Genomic DNA, 18,892 nt, shown 5'->3' with positions numbered 1-18,892 from the left:
GTAGGATTTTGCTGCTAATCCTGCCCTTTGCTGTGACACTGTAAAGAAAGGAGTATTGAACTCCAGGGGATGTTGAAGTGCTGGCCAAAGCTGCAGTTCAGCCTGTTTGGGTATAAGTGGATAAGCAGACCTATGCAAACGTATTGGTGTGTTAGTGTAGGTACTGGGCCTCCCCTGAGAGCTCATCTTTGTTGGCTGAACTCTCATGGGCTTTTAATGTCTCCTAGCATTATAAATAGCCACATTTGGTGTAAAGATAGACTCTCTCCTTGTTTTGCAGCCTTACGTTTTCCTGCGACGGCCATCACTTGTTCACAGCTAACAGTGATGGGAATGTCATCGCCTGGTGCCGCAAGGACCAGCAGCGCTTGAAGCTGCCCATGTTCTACTCCTTCCTCAGCAGCTACGCCGCTGGCTGATGGCGGGGCCTGCTGCTAACTCATGTCTCTGATGCACTTTAATCCAAATAGGCTATAGGAGCTCTTACTTAGCTGGACTTTGAAGTACTTTGAATGTCTCTAGAATGACTGAATAGCTGGATTTTTTTTAAAGAGCAGCCTATGATTGCAAGGTTGTAAGATTGCATATGTGCATGCACAAACTTGAAGCATATCCGGGTCAGCAGGAAGCTCTGGTCATATTATCCAATGCCAGCAAAGTGACTAAGAAATGCTCAATGCTGCAATATAAAACACCAACAGTATTTTTTAAAATCACTTCTTGGAGAGAAGTATTAAAAAAAAATTGATTATGCTCATTCCCCCTCTTAGTATGTAAAATATCAGCAGCATCAGGTTCTGTAAATATCTATTCAAATGTCAGCATATGTATATCTGATTAGTTGAGTGTGGTATGGTTAGCTCTGGGATAAGCAATCCAAAACTTAAAAATCAACAACCACTTAAACTTGCTTTTTTTGAGAAGCAAAGAACTTAGTAGGTGCTTTTTGCACCATCTTATGGTATTGTAATGCTAAAAATAGAATTTCTGTTATCTTTGTAATTTTTGCCATCTTCTCTGTTACTGTAATAGTCTTTGCAACAGACAACAATAAAATTTTTGTCTTAGTGATGGGTAGACACCTCATGGCATCATGAAACAGTGGTTAGATCACAATGCAGTGTGAACTCCCTAACTTTGTGCTAGTTTACTATCACAGTTCTGTGGCAGGACATCTATTATGTACACACACACAGCTTATCTTCCAGAGCTCTAAAGAGAGGTGTTAAAGAAGGAACAAATGTGCTCCCGTTCTAGTGTCATTGAGGTTCAATACACTGTAAAATGTTTGAATCTTACTGTTTGAATAATCAATGTTCATCAGCATCAGATTATTCAGCAAGGTTCACACAGATACACTGTGCAAATTTGTTGTGTATTCCTGGGTGCTATTTTATGAGGGGTTAAAAATAAGCCTCTGTTGTGAATGGCTTAACAAATCTGAAATCTTAGGCCACATGACAAATTTCAGTTGATGGATTTGAAGACCTCTAAACCTGGCACCATGACTGAGTTATGCTAGTCATGCGAATGGTAAAGCAAGAATGCTGTGCAAGTCTCATGTAGTTACATTTTCCTTTTAAATTGCTTTGCTTTTTTATCATTGACATGTTCTGCTATTGCCATTCAAACTGCTGTAGCTTCTCATGTTTAAGGCTTGTCTGCTTTCAGATCACAACGTGAAATTGTCAGATCGTTACGAAGGTGGCACACACACACACACACAAAAGCAATCTTTACACTTTTTTTGAAAATTCCAAATAGTCTTCAGAAACTCTTGAGACTTCCCAGTTTAAGAACTTTTCAAACTAGAAAAACTTAAGAAAAATATTCTCATAGTTCATGACACAAAGGCTCATCATTGGTTCAATTAAGCAAGTGGCTGCATACTGTATGGATTGAGTTTTAAACTGCATATTATTGTAGCAGCATCGTATGGGATGGCTTTAGTCATATTTTTCTCTGTCTAAATGTTAATGTAAGATCCAAGTACCGAATGAAAAGCTTCCTGGCTCATGTTGATGTGATGTGCTTTGTTTAAGAGAAAAAAGACAAACATTGTGGTTTTGGGGTGCTTTTGTGCTCCCTGTTTTGGGGTGTTGCTCACAAAGGCTTATTTTTTTATAAAGTAGAATTCCACTTGTTACAAACCAATATGCAAAACTGCTGTCCTTGTAAAGAGTGCAATATTATATATTTTTATGTAAAAGTAAAAATGATTTTTGGAGCAAGGAATATTTATTCAGCTTAATATTCTGGAACTATTAAAATAACATTGCAATAGTGTCTGTGCATGATGTACTTAAATTTCCTGTAAATGTCACATTCCACACTATATTTGTATATACACTGTCACATTGTTGGGTAATAAACAGATCTTTGTATCAAACCATTTTGAGATTATTAGAAACATGTTTTTGGCTTTGTTGCAACTTTCTTCTTTTAGGAAATCTTTCATGCCTTGCTCCAGATCAGTTTCTGCTGATTCCCTTGTCTTTCATATTTTAAAAATCATGATGTGGGAAAGTTCCGTTTATGGACTACATCCTGTGTCTGTCAAACCGAAGGTGGTGAGTGTAAGATGGGAAGTAGGAAACTATGTATATCACTTTGCACGTGTGTACATGTGTCCTTCCTTCCCACAGGATGCATGACTAGAACTTGGGTGAAATTATGGCTCTCAAAGCAGAGACATTCCCCTTCCTTCCATCTGCCTTCTCACTGAAAGCCTGTCTGAGCAGCAAAGGCAGAAAAGCAAATTCTCTCGGGATTCTCAGAAAGACGGGTGGAAATTGGAAGACTGGGATCTTGGGAAGGCATCTGACAGGATGTGAGGCTCTTTCTGCTGGCAGCCACAGGGTGTGGGAGATGTTCACGGGGCAAGGCTTATCTACCTGATTGCAGGATTCTGTGATAAATCCAGGCCTTTATGCTCAATAGTGGAGAGACATGGTGAGAAAGGGAAGGGGAGACAATAGTTGGATATTCCCCATTACTGAAAGGGAACCCTGGTCTTTCATTTTGAGATCCACTGCTTAGACAAACCCATGACAATGAACAAAAGGGGGAAAAAAAACTGAACTGAATTAAGCACAAATATAATAATAGTAAAAGATAACAATGGAGCAGTGGGGGAAATACGACCTGGCTTGCTACTAACAGATTTTTAGTTTACCTTTTAATTCCTTCATGCCTTCTTTTGTTTAAAGCTGTATTGGGATTTTTCCTTGCATATGAAAATGGAAGTCACACTTCCATATGCTGCTACTCTATCAGAAAAACAATCAAACAATTACTGTTTAAAAGCTCCGCTTGCCTTGAAAAATATCCACTGGAATATTTAAGCCTCTTTACATACAAACACTTTTTTTTTTTTACTTTGCTGCTGTATTAAGTTACAAACTACTGACAAATGACTGCTGTTTGGAGATTTATTTGCCATTACTGCTCTGGAGTGGGGTCAGGCACTGATTTTGTATCAGAGTTTCTGTGATAGGCTCTGTTGTGTATTTCATAATTTTGAAAAAAGATTAAAAATGAAATGTGGCTGCTCTGATTAGACACTTAAACTATTCTGGACTACACAGCAGAAAGGAGTTGAGTAAAACAGGATCTTGTTTACTGTTTCCAGTTTTGAGATAGCATTCCCAGGAAAAAAAAATTAAGTCCTTATTCTCTAATGCAATTGACAGAAGCCCATATAATACTCATTAGAGCCAAGTTCATGTAAGTTCAAGGAATATAAATTTGTGTTAGCTGTATGGGTATTGCTTTCAGAACCTGTAGGGGAGGCTCCTGGTTGTGGTGGAAGGTTAAGAGTTTGCAGATTTAAAAGCAATATCTGTGTAATAGATTATAAAAATATGTTTTTAAAAGAGCCATTTCCCACATTTATATTTTAGCGTAGGTCATAAAATTGTTAGAATCCAGTGGTAAAAATATTCTGATGACAATAGCCTCATGATTAGGACTATCTACTATGTGCTCTTTGTCTAACAGCATGTAAATCCTTTGTGTACGAAATGGGACCTTTTGTAGATTGATGACGTGGTTGAACATAAATGAAAGAGCAGCAAGTGAAATCTCCATCAGTTTCTGGAACTCTAGTTTTGGGAAGCTTGTGAACTTACCTAGTTATATTTAGTGATGCTTACCTTCTTCCTGTTGCATCCCCTTCTGCCAAGCCACTACCCCAAAAGCCATTGACTCCATCTCAGAAGAGGCTGCCCTTGCTCCAAAGCACCTTTAGAAATAGGACTCTTCCTTGTTCTCTTCCATATAGAAAACAAATGTTACTTGGGAATTCTGCTCCATTATGATGGAATGAGAAAATGTGCTGAGGGCAGGTAGGAGAAAACATACACCACTCCAGAGGGAATGGCCATCTTACTGGGGAAAAAACTAATGAGTCTGGTGATCCTGGCAATGGGTTATCGCAGCTGACAAAATTTTCAGTTGAAGATGTTAACTGGCACTGGTTCAAATGCTGTTGAGCCATACAGCTTTTATAGGGAGAACCGTATAAAAATTGATCTATGAAGCTGAATTGTGTTGTTCTGACATACTAGCCCTGACAAGGCGAATCTGAGCAGCGCATTTCCCACCGCAGTTCCATTCCTCATGGCAGCTTTTTACATCATCCTTCTGTTGCTGGTGTGAGGGCAGGACAGGCACTGTGGGCTCTCACCCCAAACCCCAGGGCCATACAGGCTTTGCTGCTTGAGGTACAGCACTACGGGCTGGGGGCAGAGTGGCTGGGAAGGGGCCTGGTAGAAAAGCACCTGGGGATGCTGGTCAGCGCCCAGCTGAACATGAGCCAGGTGTCTGAGAAGGCTGACGGCATCCTGGCCTGGATCAGCCCCAGTGTGGGCAGCAAGGCCAGGGCAGTGACTGTACTGTGCACAGCACTGGCTGCACCTTGAGTATTCTGGGTTCAGTTTTGGGCCCCTCCGTTCAGGAAGGATGCTGAGATGCTGGAGCATGTCCAGAGAAGGGAAATTGACTTGGTGAAGGGAACTTGGGTCCTGTGAGAAGTGGCTGCAGGAGCCGGGGCTGGTTAGCCTGGAGAAAAGGAAACTCGGGAGACCTTAGCGTTCTCTACGCAGACAAGGAGGCTGTAGCCAGGTAGGAGCAGGTCTTCTTCCAGGTCACAAATGACAGGATGAGAGGGAATGGCCTCTAGCTGTGCCAGGGGAGGTTCAGTTTCGACAGTAGGAGGAATTTCTTCACGTAAATGGTGATTAAACTTTGGAATGGGTTGCTCAGGGACGCGCTGCAGTCACTGTTCCCGATGTGTTTAAGGGAAGACTGGATATGGCGCTTATCGCCACGGTCTAGTTGAGAGAGTGGTGTTCGATCAAAGGTTGGACTCGATGATCTCAGAGGTCTTTTCCAACCTAATGGATTTTGTTTCTGTGGTCTGTGATTCTGTTTGAGAATACCTGGATGATCGCTTGATCCCAGGCGCCTGCGGTAGCCGGGGCAGGAGGCGGCTGCAGCAGGAATCAGGAGGGACGAGGCAGGCGGAGCGTGAGGGCGGTGGCTCCGGGGCCCGCGGCCGGGCTGCCCGCAGCCTCCGCGCCCACACGGTGAGGGAGGGAGGGAAGGAGGGAGGGAGGGAGGGAGTGCCCAGGAGCGCGGGCTGGAGAAGGTGCCGGGAGGGGCGCCCAGCGCAGGGCGGGTCGGGCTTCCGCGCGGGGCTTTCTCCGGCGCGGCGGCCGGCGCTGGTGTCCTGGGAATCCCTTGGCCGCTCCGTCCGGCATCCCGGCGGTCCCGTGGGCTGCTGCGGGTGGGCAGGGGCCGGCGGCGGCCACGCGAGCCGGAGTTTCCCGGTTATCCGCAGGAGTCGGCGTCGGGCTTTGGGCTCCGTTGTCCCCGGCACCGGCGGGGAGCATCCTTCTCCGGGGAGCCCGCCCCGAGCCCAGGTATCCCGCGGGCGGCGGGGAGGGGGGCTCTGCCGGCGTGCTCCTTCCTCCTCCGTCCCTGCCTGGAGCGAAGGCTCAAGGAAGTGGCCGCTTTTCCTGCTGGCTGGCTCGCACTGACGGAGGAACAGCTCCCGCTGCCCGGCTGCTGCTGGCGGCAATCGCTGATGTGTGGTGCTGGGAGCTGCTGCACAGCAGAGCCATTAGGGCAGCGCAGTGAGAGAGAAAACTCGGAATAACAACTTAAAAAACGCTTCTGCCCTGCAGGTGATGCAGTGCCGAGCTTGCCGGAGATCTCTCTATATTGTAGGTTACAATTCTGTCCAAATACGTTTTAAGTGGGGTTTGAAAGGAATAATCAAAATTTCCTGTGTATTTCTTTGAAAGCTCACAGCTATCTTTCAAAATTAGCTAAAGAGGTAAAATAGTAGCCAGGAAAAATATTTCTGCCTCAGACTTTCCAAATCTCTGGTGGTTTGCTGGGCTATATGTTCAAATAACCTGTATACTGATGATAAATAATATTGTACAAAAAGATTGTCTTTGGGAAATATCATATCACTTCAGCCATTATTTCCTTTGAATTTTTTAATGTTCAGAAGCAAGATTATAATTCTTAGTAAAAATTTGGGTATGATGGCAAGAATTTTTGGAACTTGACAATTGAACTGGATATAGTACTGGATATGTTAGATAAGAACTAAGCTGTTGGAGTTTTGCTGATTTGCAGTTACATGAGGAGAAGTTATTTTCAAAGTCACCATGCTTATGGTATGAAAATTGCATTCTTTCCTTATTGTGAACAATTGTTCTTGCCTTTAATCTGATCATTTTTGCTTGTAGTACTAAGCTTCTCCTTAGGAGATGGACTGAAAAGCTGCAGTAATTTTCTTGTATTTCTTTATGCAGCCAGGAGATAGAGAAAGAAAAGGATTCCTTACCCTGCCTCTCTCTTTACAGAGCTACATCAGTTGCTGTAACTTAGAGTAAGAACTGAGATACAGGGGAAGTTTGGTTTAGTTCCATTTCTTTTTCTTTTTTTCTCTGTTTTAATTTGTTTGGTATACCAGTTTGGCATCGAACAGCTGTGAGGCTGTAAATTTCGCTGTTTATGTTCCTGCAAGTGGATAATGAAATGTGACAATCTTTCCTCAATTTACGATGTGATTTGCAGGTCATTATCCAGGGATGATTCCCACTAATGTCACTGGAACTTAGTTCAGTGATTGATTGGGTTAACTTTCCTATTGGGCTGTGTGGTCCACAAAGTACAGAGCTTGTGTAGAAGCTTTTCTTTGGAGTTGTCAACCCCAGGTTTTCTAATCTAGTAATTTCAGGTCCATGACTTTAGATTAAGGCAGCAATTTGGTTTCGGGCTTTTTAGATTGAGTTCCAGAGGTCACTTTTAATGTATGGCATTGTAAGATTGTACTTGGAGCTAGAGGGGGGGGAAATGCAGCTTTTCATCCCTGTTTCTTGTAGAAATCCATCCTTGAGCTTGAAAATTCAGTTTTGCTTCTATGTTACTCAAGTTTTTAGACTTTTTCTGCATTTTACTAACAAGTATTTATAATGTTTAGTAGGTGAAGGTTGCACTCCTCACCCCAATGCAGCATCAAGCTATACCTGCAAATCTTTATGCAGCTTTGTGCATTATAATAAGATAAATTTGCCTTTGAAGTGCTGTTGGGTACAACCATTCATTGTAAAACAAAAAAGGGAAAAGCTGCTCTTCACAAGCATTTTTAGGAGCCTGAGAAATGAAGAACTTCAGCACACATGAGTTACGTGCAGAACCCAGAAAATGGATGAAGTGAGGTAAACAAAACGCCAGAAAATGCAGCTGGCTGGGAGGCTGTCACTGTGCAGCTTTCAGGAGTGATGCTTTAGGAAAGGGCTGTCTGGTGTGGGGTGCCAGTCAGCAGAAACTGTTTGGCTAAAAAAGGCTGTGTAGCTGCTGTCACTGTTCCTCGTTAGCCCGGCCAGTGTTCCCCTAAAAGAAAAGAATCAGTAGAGACCAGGTCAATGAACTCGGTGTGCTGCCCAAAAATAGGCTGGCTAAATGGGCTCCTGCATAATCCAGGTCTGCTGGCTGCAGCAGTACCACGTAGGCTGCATGAAGGCTGCTCGTTAGCACAGTTACTGTAACTAAAGTGATTATCAGGGCCTGTATTGACGTGTGCCTATATTGATCCAACGTAAAACCAGCCAGGAATGAGTAGCAGCAAACCCAGCTGAGAATTTCTGGTTCCAGGAGTTTTAGGTAATTCAAATGATGGGGAGAAGTTGCTCCTTTTAAACATCAAAAGGGATGTGGTCAGCAGGTCCAGGGAGGTGATTCTGCCCCTTACTCAGCTGTGGTAGCACTGCATCCACACTGCATCCAGCTCCGAGGTCCCCAGCACGGCAGGGACATTGACCTCTTGGAGCGAGTCCAGGAGAGGGACACCAGGATATCAAGGGGCTGGAGCATGTCTCCTGTGAGGAATATCTGAAAGAGTTCAAATTGTTCATCCTAGGGAAGCAAAGGCTCCGGGGAGACCTTACTGCAGCCTTTCAGTAATAAAAAGAGGCTTAAAAGAAAAACTGGGACAGAATTTTTAGCAGGGCCAGTTGTGAAAGGACGAACGGTAATGGTTTTAACTAAAGAGGGTTGATTCAGACCAGATGTAAGGAAAAAAGCTTTACCATGAGTGTGGTGAAACACTGTAATATGTTACCCAGAGAAGTGGTGGATGCCCCATCCCTGGAAACATTCCAGGTCAGCTTGGAAAGGGCCCTGAGCAACTTGTTACAGTAGATGTTCCTGCTCATTGCAGGAACATTGCATTTCCTTGAACCAGGTGATCTTTAAAGGTGCCTTCCAACATAAACCATTCCATGATCCTGTAGACTGGTCACCCAGGTACAATATAAAGATAAATGTGCCTTCCTGTAGGACTAAAGGCCTAGAGAATACTTGGACAGTTTCATAGGAGTCATCTTAAGAGAGAGGATGAGATCCATTTGTCAGGCTGCAGCCTCAGATGAAACACATCCTGCAAGAGGGTGTTTGAAGGAGAGGCTTCCTCACATTCCAGGGGATGGGTGTGTAATAGATTCTCTTGTAATTAAAATTTCTCTTCTCTCCAGAGCTTTATTTCTAGGTAACAATTTTATTTCATTAAAGAATATTAAGCTTAAGGTTATTATCATAGGTCCTAAGGAGAACAGAATCAAGTGTCATACAAAGTTTTGTCTGCAGGAAGGATCTTTATCACAGCCTGGTTTGAAAGTGAGTACAGTTCTCATTGTCAACACCACACCATATGTAATAGGGCCTTAAATGATGCACAGATATGTACTGTGTTTGCAGAGAGTGAGAGAAGGTAGAGGTATATGTAGCTTGGTATGTGAGGAGAAGCCAGTCTCGCAAAGTTATGGAACCATACCTGTCTGTAGAAAATTAAATACTTAAATGGATGCTAAACACTTCCAGAAATATAGTAGTTAAATATTTAAATGCATGTAAAGGCCAAGGTTGGAGCAGGATTTGGAACAGAAAAAATGTTTGTACTTCAGAGTATAAATGAACCTCTTGCTGGGGATAAGTGGAAATTTTCTCTCATGTCTGAAATGCCTAGTGGCAGACTTTTTTTTTTTTGTTGTTGTTTTAAAGTTCTTTCTTTATGAAGCCTCATATTCTGTTTGGTTTTTTTTTGATACTGTTAAATGCTTTACTAGTCAAGATATATATTTTATTTTTTTTAATTTTCCTATTTGGTGTTTCAGAATATAGGTAAGGATATATTATCTGTGTGGCATTGTTTTAGAAACATGGTTTGAATTTTTAGAAGCACTTTTATGCCTAATAGCCTTTTCAGAATTCTACTATGGACTTAATTATTATTCTGTAAATGTTTAAACACTGGCTGGAAGTACTGTGAACACTGTTCTTGCCAACTTTGTTGTAGCTAGTGACAGTTCAGATTGTCTAACACTAATGTTTACAGCTTTTACAGTATGAGTGAGTGAATTGCCAGAAGGTCTTGGGAGATCTGGAATTCTCTGGACTGTTCAGGGAGTTGCAGTTGCTTAATTCAGTTTAATTTAAATGTTTGTGGCAAATGTAGAAAGGCCTCTGACTTGATTTAGCTTTGACATTTTTGACTTTGTGATCATTAGTAAGGTAGATGTGGAGATGATAAAATTTAAATTATTCACTCTTGTGGGGGTACAATTTTGTAAACAAAGCTAAATGTGTTTATTCTAATTTTTATGGATGGGTTGATACTTAAAAGTGAGGCGGTTGAGTCAAACAAAAAGTCCAGAGATGAGCTATAGTTCAGAGCCTTCTGTTTTTGTGAATGTCTTGTACCCTTTCTGCTGTTTGACTTTCCACTGCAAGTCAAAACACATCTCAAAATGGATTGGAGGCTGTGGCTTGGTTGTGGATTTTTGTACAGTACATGGCATTTTATGCAAAGCCAGTTCCTCCACATGTATTCAGTCCTGTTCCTTGTAAGGAATATGAGTTTAAAAATTGTAAACAACGATGAAGACAAAGAACCTGCTGTGTTCTGACATGATTTTATTTCATCAGAGCATGCAAGGGGGAAACTTGTGTTCCATTCAAATGACACACATATATGCAGAAAACCTGTTATTTTTCTTGGCATATGTTCAAGCTCTTGTTTTGTTTGGCACAAATAATATATTTTAAAGTAGCATTTCCCTGCCTTGACTTATACTAGATCTGAAAGAAAAAGATTCTATTGTTCCTTCAAATTAGTGTTGAGCATGGCTCACCATGGCATTTGTATTACACCATCTATTTTACAGCACAGGTTACTGATTTTTAGAAACAGTTTGTGTCATACCAGGCTGTGAGAAGAAACAACTGTCTTTGTCTTGTCTCTGAGCATTTGTGTTTTGCAAAATCAAAGTAGTTAAAAAATTATTTCTCCATTCTTTTTTTACTATAGATTGTGTACTTGTCTTGAGTCTAACAGGGGCATTGTATGTACAGGTTTTTTTACAAGAGCATTTCCAGTGTCCTACTTTATTTCCTGTTTGTATCTTACACCCCAGTGACTGGATCAGGTAAGCTATCAAGGTTCAAGAAGGGAAATTTGTGTGGTTCTAGGTGTTTGCTTCTTATTCAGAAATAAGCTGGAAGTATTCATTTTGAAGGGTCTGAGCCTAAAACTGCTTTGGCAGCTGTGCAAAAAGTGCCTCCTTGTGTGTGTGTTTTTCTCCTGTATCCCATCTGCCTCTCACATTCTGTGTCCTTTGCATTTTGCTGAACTTTGGATTGGTTTCTGAGGCTTGGTGCCAGACTAATCTGGCTGCAGGTGGCAGGTGGTCCTTGTGTGAGGACCAGAGGGGAATGTTGCCTGATTGAAATCTCAGCATCCAGTCTTACTAGGTAGTACAGCTAGTCTGGGACCTGGGATGGTCATCTGTATCCCATCACATCTTTCCATGTGGCCTCAGGCCAACCTCCAGTGACTTCAAAACAGTGACTGTTCCTTGTGCTGGGTCAGCGCTGCATAGAGGTGTCAGCACAAGGGGCTCTGACCTGCAGACCACTCCTGGCACAGGTACTGTGAGTTAGTCAAGGTCTGAATGTGGACATCTCAACTCATTTGGTAACAGTGCTGAGGACTGCTGGATATTGAGCTGATTTAATCCCTCAGGGAGGAGCAATGCAACAGAAACAAATGCTGCCATACCTTTCCAAGATGTCCCTTCCCAAGAGCTGCAGATCTCTTAAAAAATAAAGCATCCTTACTGTACAGCATACTGTACTGGGTTTAGTCATCTTTAAACTTTTCTGGGGTGTCTAAGCAAAAAGTTGGAAACCTCTGCATTATTTCTTCTTAATCTGTTACTTCATTTCTAAACTTCTTTTCTCAATAGTCAGAATTCTGACTTATTCTCTATCTTAAAATTTCTCTCTGATGGTTGGTGAGAGTGGTGTGGCATTAATTTCCACTGCACACAATTCTGAGCTTGTTTTGATGTTTCTAGGTGTAACTGGGGCGTGGAGCCAAACTGTGCAATGCCTGCAAAGTCTGTTTGTGAGCAGCTGTTCTGCATTGGCAACGTGAACCAGGGCAACCATTTTCACGCTGAAGTCATGGTCATGTGCTCTGCATTTGTATGTCATTTGCAGAATTCAGGCAGAATGCTGATGATCAAGGATGCAAATATATAATGCAATAAAGTGCCATGGAGCAAGAGAACAGAAATAAATGGTGTCTGCTTTGTATTCGTGACCAACAGCCTGACAGTGTTGATGTGGTGGGCAAGGGCTGGTTAGAGTTCATATAGCTGCTCTCAGTGATTGCTGCTTTTGCTACCTGTTCTTTAAATGGTCTCAACTTCATCTTTTCCAGGAAAAACAAAATGAAGGAACTAGTGTCAAACAGTACAACCAGTATTTCTCAAGCCAGGAAAGCTGTGGAGCAATTAAAAATGGAAGCATACATGGATAGAATAAAGGTAAACTTAGACTTATTGTTAATATTTTGAATTCACTGATATTTTGAATTCACTGGCTAGTTTGTGGAACAGTATGCCCTTAATAATGCAGAAATCAAGAATCTGTGTTGAGCAATAAAACAATATTCAGTACTGTGAGTTACATACCAACTGGTGTGTTCTAGTGAAGTGATTTTCAAAGCCTGGCTTCAAGTCTGCCTCTATGAGAGTGTCTGTCATGTTTGTCAAAAGTGTATTTTGTGAAATACTTAAAATCAGCTGGTGGGTGCTCTTCTTTGTCACCTCTAGCTGAATTTAAGTGCAGCTCTGGTTTCTTGGTTTTTCTCCTTTAAGAATTGGAATAAGTCTTTAAGACATTGCAAAATTTTTGAATAATGATGAGACAAGCTGAATTGCTTTGCTTTGTTTTGTTTTAGTGCAGACATCATTGCAGATACAAAAATCGTGTGAGATTGCAGTGTCCAGTTATGATTCTTCACACTTGATAACATGTTGTATGTGAAAATTTGGTTTCATCATGCATCTTATTACTAAATATTACCATTAAAGGGACTATTAAACAGAGGTTTTCTGGTTTTTTAACCAAAAAATCCTGTGGATTATTCTTGCATGTCATTGTTTCCACAAGGCTAAAATTTTGTGAAATATCAAGCACCTAGAAGCTAAAAATGCCTTGGAACTTTTTAAGAAAGCTATGCTTATTTCTTTTGCTCTCTTCCTCTGAAAATAGGGAATAATTATTTCGATAAAAATCCAGTCTCTACAAGGAAGAAATTTTTTCCATCTTTAAAAAGTAATGCATTGAAATTACCCAGCTCTCTACAAAAAACTGTAACCGAGTTGCTACAAACTGTAACTGAGATTATGAAGTCAGTAGGACAATTTAGAAATGTTGTACATTAAAATCTTCATGTAGGTCTTTACTCAGTTTGTTTGTCCATCCATCCTCTGTGCTGAAAGTCTGCATGGGGACAGTAGAATATATTTATGATATTTAAAATAGTCTCAGATCACAAACTCACCAGCTGGAGAAGTAATATTTATAATTCAGAAATATTAGCACAATGCACATGAGTGGTCAGTCTTGCTCATATGAAAAAAGACATTTCAGTCACTGTTTTGTGGCAGTTTTTAGTGATGTCTTGTAAGACCATTGAAGAGGCAGAAGTGCTTTCTCTCTTTCATAACATGTCACAAATTCATCACATAACCCGTTCACAGGGACAGGTGTTTGCTTCCTGCAGTAAAAGAAGGTCTGCCTTGGTTAGTCCCAGGTCATATTGCAGCTGCACGGACAGAACTGACAAGGGAGGGTGTGGGTGGCAGAGGAAAGTGTTGGAAAGATACGGCCCACTTTACTGGCACTTGAACTTGTTGATACTTAGTAGATTGCCTTAAACGTGCTTCTATGTATGCAGTGGCAACTGTCACGTCCCACATCATTAGGTCAGTTTTGCAAATAGCTTCTTCATTAGTTAGGTGTATAACATTCTTAATTGCATATGCAAGAAAGACATAGCTGTAAGAAAGACATAGGTTATTTTTACAGTCAGTTTAATTAAAATGAACACAGTTATTACAAATGTGGCAGACCTAAAAAACAGGTAGCTTGAAAGTGCAATTATTTCACTTTTTGAAACAGCCTGGGACCAAAAACACACCAAAGAAAATCTGTCATGTTTCAGAATTATGAGGGCTCCTATACTAATATAAAACAAATATAACTTTTCAAAATGCCTTGATTTCTATAATTTCTCTGAACAAGCATATGAGGGATTGTGAGAAGCGGTTGATGGGCTTTTTATTCCTTCAAAATCTGCTTGGCTTTTTAATCTTGCATCAGGTAATGTGAGTTTTGGCACAGTCAAATTTTACCAAGAGACTTTCCACTGGTTTCAACGGGAGATTTTAAGTTCTCAGATCATTACTGTAGAGGTAGATCAATGAACTTACTTCATTTTTTTCCTGGTGTTTTACATCTAATTAAACTAGTTAGACATTTAACAAAAGATCAGGGCTTTCCAAATAATTTAATTAAACCCTCTTTTGCAAATAGCTATAGCCAAGTTGTTATTGCCACAATAGACAAGACCACACTGCTAAAATGGAAGAAGTGTCTGTGTTATTGACTGGGAAAATCAGAAGTTCCAGTTTATTTTTCTACTGCAGAGGCACTTTGTTTCCAATGCCCAGCAGCCCCTGTAACCAGCAAGAGTTGGGTCTACTCATTTAAAATGCTGTAGTTAAAAGTATGTTGATAGTTGCTGACTCCCCACTGTATTCTGGATTTTTCAGCTAATTTAAGAAGTCCTATTGAGTCCTCTAGCCGGTCAGAGCAGCAAAGCAGTGCTGTGTTCTGAGATTCCACAAAGACAACTCGCTGCTGAGGTGTGAAAGAAGCAGGACAACTCAAGAGATGTTTGGAGTTATCAGTGTATTGATCGGTAGTTGGAAGGAGGATTACCGTGGGGTTTTTTATAAACCATAGGAATGCCAGCAGGATCATAATTGAACCTGTCTTACCTGGCAAAGGAACAGCTAGAGTTATAAAGGAGAAGTAAGTAGGAAGCTGGAAACACAGATCTCAAGCTAGGAAACACCAAAGTAAAATCAGGTGAACAGTGGCCTCATGACTAGTAGAATAATGTGTCTTCTAAAGATGCTAGCAGTAAAGTTGAGAAAGCAAAGTTAGCATTGGTGTTTATCAGAGTTGTCCTCAGAATAAAGCACTACTTAATCTTTTCTTTGCAAGCAGAAAAGCAAGAGTGCTCTGACATTTAAGACCCTTGGCATATCAGTTATCATTCCATTTTCTTTTTCCTAAGGAAGATAGAAAGTATTCCTAACTGGTCCTGAATAGTGTTGGGAGATGAACAGTGAGAACGCCAATAAATGTGTGCGAATGTCTTTGTTTTAGATGTAAAGGATAAGCAGAGGGGGTGTTGTAGCAAGGATAGTAATTAGTCACAATCCATGACAAGGCAGAAGACATTGTAATTGCAGCATTTTGCCCTGTCACTGAAGCTTATAATTATTAGTGCAGCTAACAGGGTGTACTAACTCTGGCAGTTTTTATCACCTCTGCTACTCTGAAATATAATGGTAAAATTTCACAGTCTTCCTGAGACTAATTCTTTAAAGCATCAGGGTTGAGTGACTTGTTGGACATTTTTTCCCTATTAATTTGATAACCAGATGTGGTTTTTGCAAGAAAGTAAGAGTAATTCTACAAAATGTGAGAATCAGTGTGATACCTATTTACTCCATCTTCTAATCCATGCACCTTAAAAAGATTTTTTAAAAATGAGATGTTAACTTTCTGATAGAATTCATCAATCAAACTGGAGATTGATTTCTTTTCTTTAGCCACTTCTGCAATATGTATAAATTACATTTATATGAACTTGCAAACCAAGCCATATTGCATAGGAAAGCTGACATGATAAATGTGTTCACTTCATTTGAATATTCAAATCCCATGCATTTATTTTAATTCTTAGGAAAAGCTATTTTGAAGCTGTCCAGCAACATTCAGCTACAAATAACCCCAAAGGCGAGTAAAAGTTAGGATAGATTGGGCTCCATTCCACTCCTTCCATGGTACACAGTCAGCACATCAATGTGTGCAGCACAGCCCGCAGCCCTGGCCGTGGGGCACCTCTGGGTGCTGCCTGTGCCAAAGCAGCCGTCCCTGCTGGACCTTGGTGCCATGCTCAGTGCACAGGCCTTCCACCACTGCTCTTCCCAATAATGACACTGAGCAGGCAATTTGCTGGAGGTAATATTGTATTTTGCTCTTTTTTGGGCCACAGGTCTGGCTTTGCCAACGCTGCTCGCAGCCACGGGAACTCGTGTTTACATTGCTCCTGGACTATGATCAGCTCATTTAACTCCCTGTTGTGAATGGCCATTATTCCACTGTGCAGGCCTAAGTTACTCTACTTTTAGTGAAGAAATGGTTATAATTCACTTTTTTTTAATGACTACTGTAATCCCAGTGGAACGATTTTTCCTCTCAAAACCTTTTATTTCTTTAAAGGATGAAAATATATGGTCTAGTGCAGGTTTAGTTTGTGCCATGATCATGGTCCTCAATTTCCTGTTGCAGGTTGGTTTTTAAATAAATTGTACTAGGGTTTGTTTAAAAGCAAACTAAAATGTGACTTAAACACTATGACAAAAACCCTTGAAGGAAGGGTTTTTCTTCACAGAAAGGGGTGATGGGGCATTGGAGGGGGGGTACCCAGGGAGGTGGTAGAGTTGCCGTCCCTGGAGTTAAGAAAAGACTGATGTGGCACCAAGTGCCGTGGTCTAGTTGACAAGGTGGTGTTAGGTCAAAGGCTGGACTTGATAATTTCAAAGGTCTTTTCCAACCCAGATGATTCTGTTAATGTGTTACTCTGCTTCACAACATTTTTACCAGCATTACAGGACAAGTTAGATACAAAAATGTATGCTGAGCTTTTACTAGTGAAACATCCTTTTTTTGTTATATCATAACAAAGCACAGCAATATGTAGAGAAACAGGAAATTATATTATTGGGTTTCTCCCTCCTAAGAACGTGGTCTGAAATTGTACTGCTCTTCCACTGAATGAAAAGCAATATACTTGGGCTGATGTTGCTTATCCATGCATGAAACTAACAAGATCATTAAAGGAAAATCATTACAATCCTTTGTACTTTGAGGCCTGCAACTTTCAACACATTTTTGTTTTACCTGCTTCTTTCTTCAGAAGCACTGGTCCTTGTGAACATCTCTTCTGATTTTTTCAGTTTTCTGTTTCACCTGTGCCCAGCAGCCTTCTGCTCATACGTAGTGTCTCTGCCACCCTTTTGTCTTACAGGCTAATTCAAAGACAAACTGATTTTAAATAACCTTAACACTCTTATTTCCTCCATTAGGGGGATAGTCTATACTGGGGTGCCAACCACAGGTTCTCCATAGGTTTAAGCATTCTACAAAGACACACAGAAATTAAAAATAAAGAAAATAGAGAAATAAAGTCTCTAATCATCTTCAGAAGTTCATTCAAATTTCATGCAAATTCTGATTCAATACCCACTCACTTCATAGATCTAATCTAAAGCCTACTATAGGCTTATTTCTCCCAAATTTGCCCTAAACTAGGACAGCTGGGTTCATGTCAAAGCGAGCAGGGCGTGGGGAAGCTTAAAGCAAACACTGGGGACACACCTGCTGGAAAAATACCAGAAATGGGATTTGTTTCTTCTCCTCACTCTAGCTGTGCAAACATACTGACCCTGGTGTTTGAAGAGGGACAAGCTGCCACAGTGCTCAGAGCAAAGACTTCTTTGTAAGCACTCCAGAATTCATTTTCTCAGCTATCAGAATATTGAAAACCCAATAATTCACCAAAGCAAAGAGGTACAGATAGCCATGAATATCTTACTGACTGATCAGAACAAAAAGTTTTGTATATACTTTCTAAATTCTTGAAAAAATAAATGAGTCACTATGGCCTACTGCCACCAATATTCTTATGGCACAAAGCTGCAAAAATTAAAAGGTTTAATATTTCATTTTTCATTTACTGTAAAATAACTTGCTTTGCAAGTATTCAACACACTGCTACATTTTTGCATGTATTTGTATTTTTATAGATTTTTCAGTAAGCATAAATCCATGTCCTGAATTTGGAGACCTGAGAATTATTTATTTTAGAAGTATAAAAATATTAAGTTAAAAAACATTAAGGTAGTGCTCAAGTTTAAATGAATGCTGTGAATAAAGAACTACTTATAGTAAGGTAATAAGCAGAAGACATTAGTCTTGCTTCATTGAAAAGAGCAGTATTTAGCTTAAATGAGACCTATGACAGATGATGTTCAGGTTTTCTTCCTGATTTATTATTTCTTTTTAATCCCATGGTCATGTGCATAAGGAACTTTTTTTTTTTTTTGCAACCAGAAGAGCAGAGGGTAGAGAGAGTATGTGTGGAAAACCTTAAAACCAATTAATGGGAGTGAGAGCTGAAGCAGGTTTCTCTACAGAAACAGACACTTCAAGGAGAATCCTTACTGCTTATGGCTGGTTAACACATAAATGTTTTAATGACTGTGTGCTCCTGACCTCCTTCTGATGCAGAGGAACAGCTCAACATGGATCATATCAATCAATACCATCTATGTCACTATGTTAGATAAAATGTGTGTAAGGATTACTAGGCCTAGGAAGAGCAAACTGAGAGATGTGTCTTATCTTTAAAGGATAAAGCAATCTACTCCCTGTTTTACGATAGCTTCCATTATCATTTGCTCTATGAAAAATATTTATGCAATTCAGATTGGTTCAGAATTAAGTGTTACAATAGTTCTCTCTTCTCTTCTATTAGGTATCCAAGGCTGCAGCAGATTTATTGGCATATTGTGATGCACACATTGGAGAAGATCCCCTTATTATTCCTGTACCTGCATCTGAAAATCCCTTTAGGGAGAAGAAACTCTTTTGTACTATCCTTTGA

The 18,892-nt window shown here is 40.6% G+C and overlaps 2 protein-coding genes across 2 annotated transcripts in view; both read left to right on the top strand.

The window, feature by feature from the left end:
- The window catches only part of LYST (lysosomal trafficking regulator), a 76,839-nt gene extending 74,463 nt beyond the window's left edge, over positions 1 to 2,376 (top strand). The window contains exon 53 of the mRNA XM_041414201.1: positions 281 to 2,376. Within this exon, the coding sequence (XP_041270135.1) occupies positions 281 to 419 (139 nt within the window). The 3' untranslated portion in view covers positions 420 to 2,376. The remainder of the gene's footprint in view (positions 1 to 280) is intronic.
- Positions 2,377 to 5,687: 3,311 nt separating this feature from the next.
- Positions 5,688 to 18,892, top strand: GNG4 (G protein subunit gamma 4). The gene is made up of 3 exons (XM_041414110.1): positions 5,688 to 5,924; positions 12,302 to 12,407; positions 18,764 to 18,892. Exons 2-3 carry the CDS (start codon positions 12,312 to 12,314, stop codon positions 18,890 to 18,892), a joined length of 225 nt encoding a protein of 74 aa, XP_041270044.1. The 5' UTR covers positions 5,688 to 5,924; positions 12,302 to 12,311.

This window comes from Onychostruthus taczanowskii, unplaced genomic scaffold, assembly GCF_017590055.1.
Source record: "Onychostruthus taczanowskii isolate IOZ18803 unplaced genomic scaffold, ASM1759005v1 scaffold104, whole genome shotgun sequence".
NCBI lineage: Eukaryota > Metazoa > Chordata > Aves > Passeriformes > Passeridae > Onychostruthus > Onychostruthus taczanowskii.
Note: the sequence above shows the minus strand (reverse complement) of the source record. Positions and strands in the feature narration are given on the sequence as shown.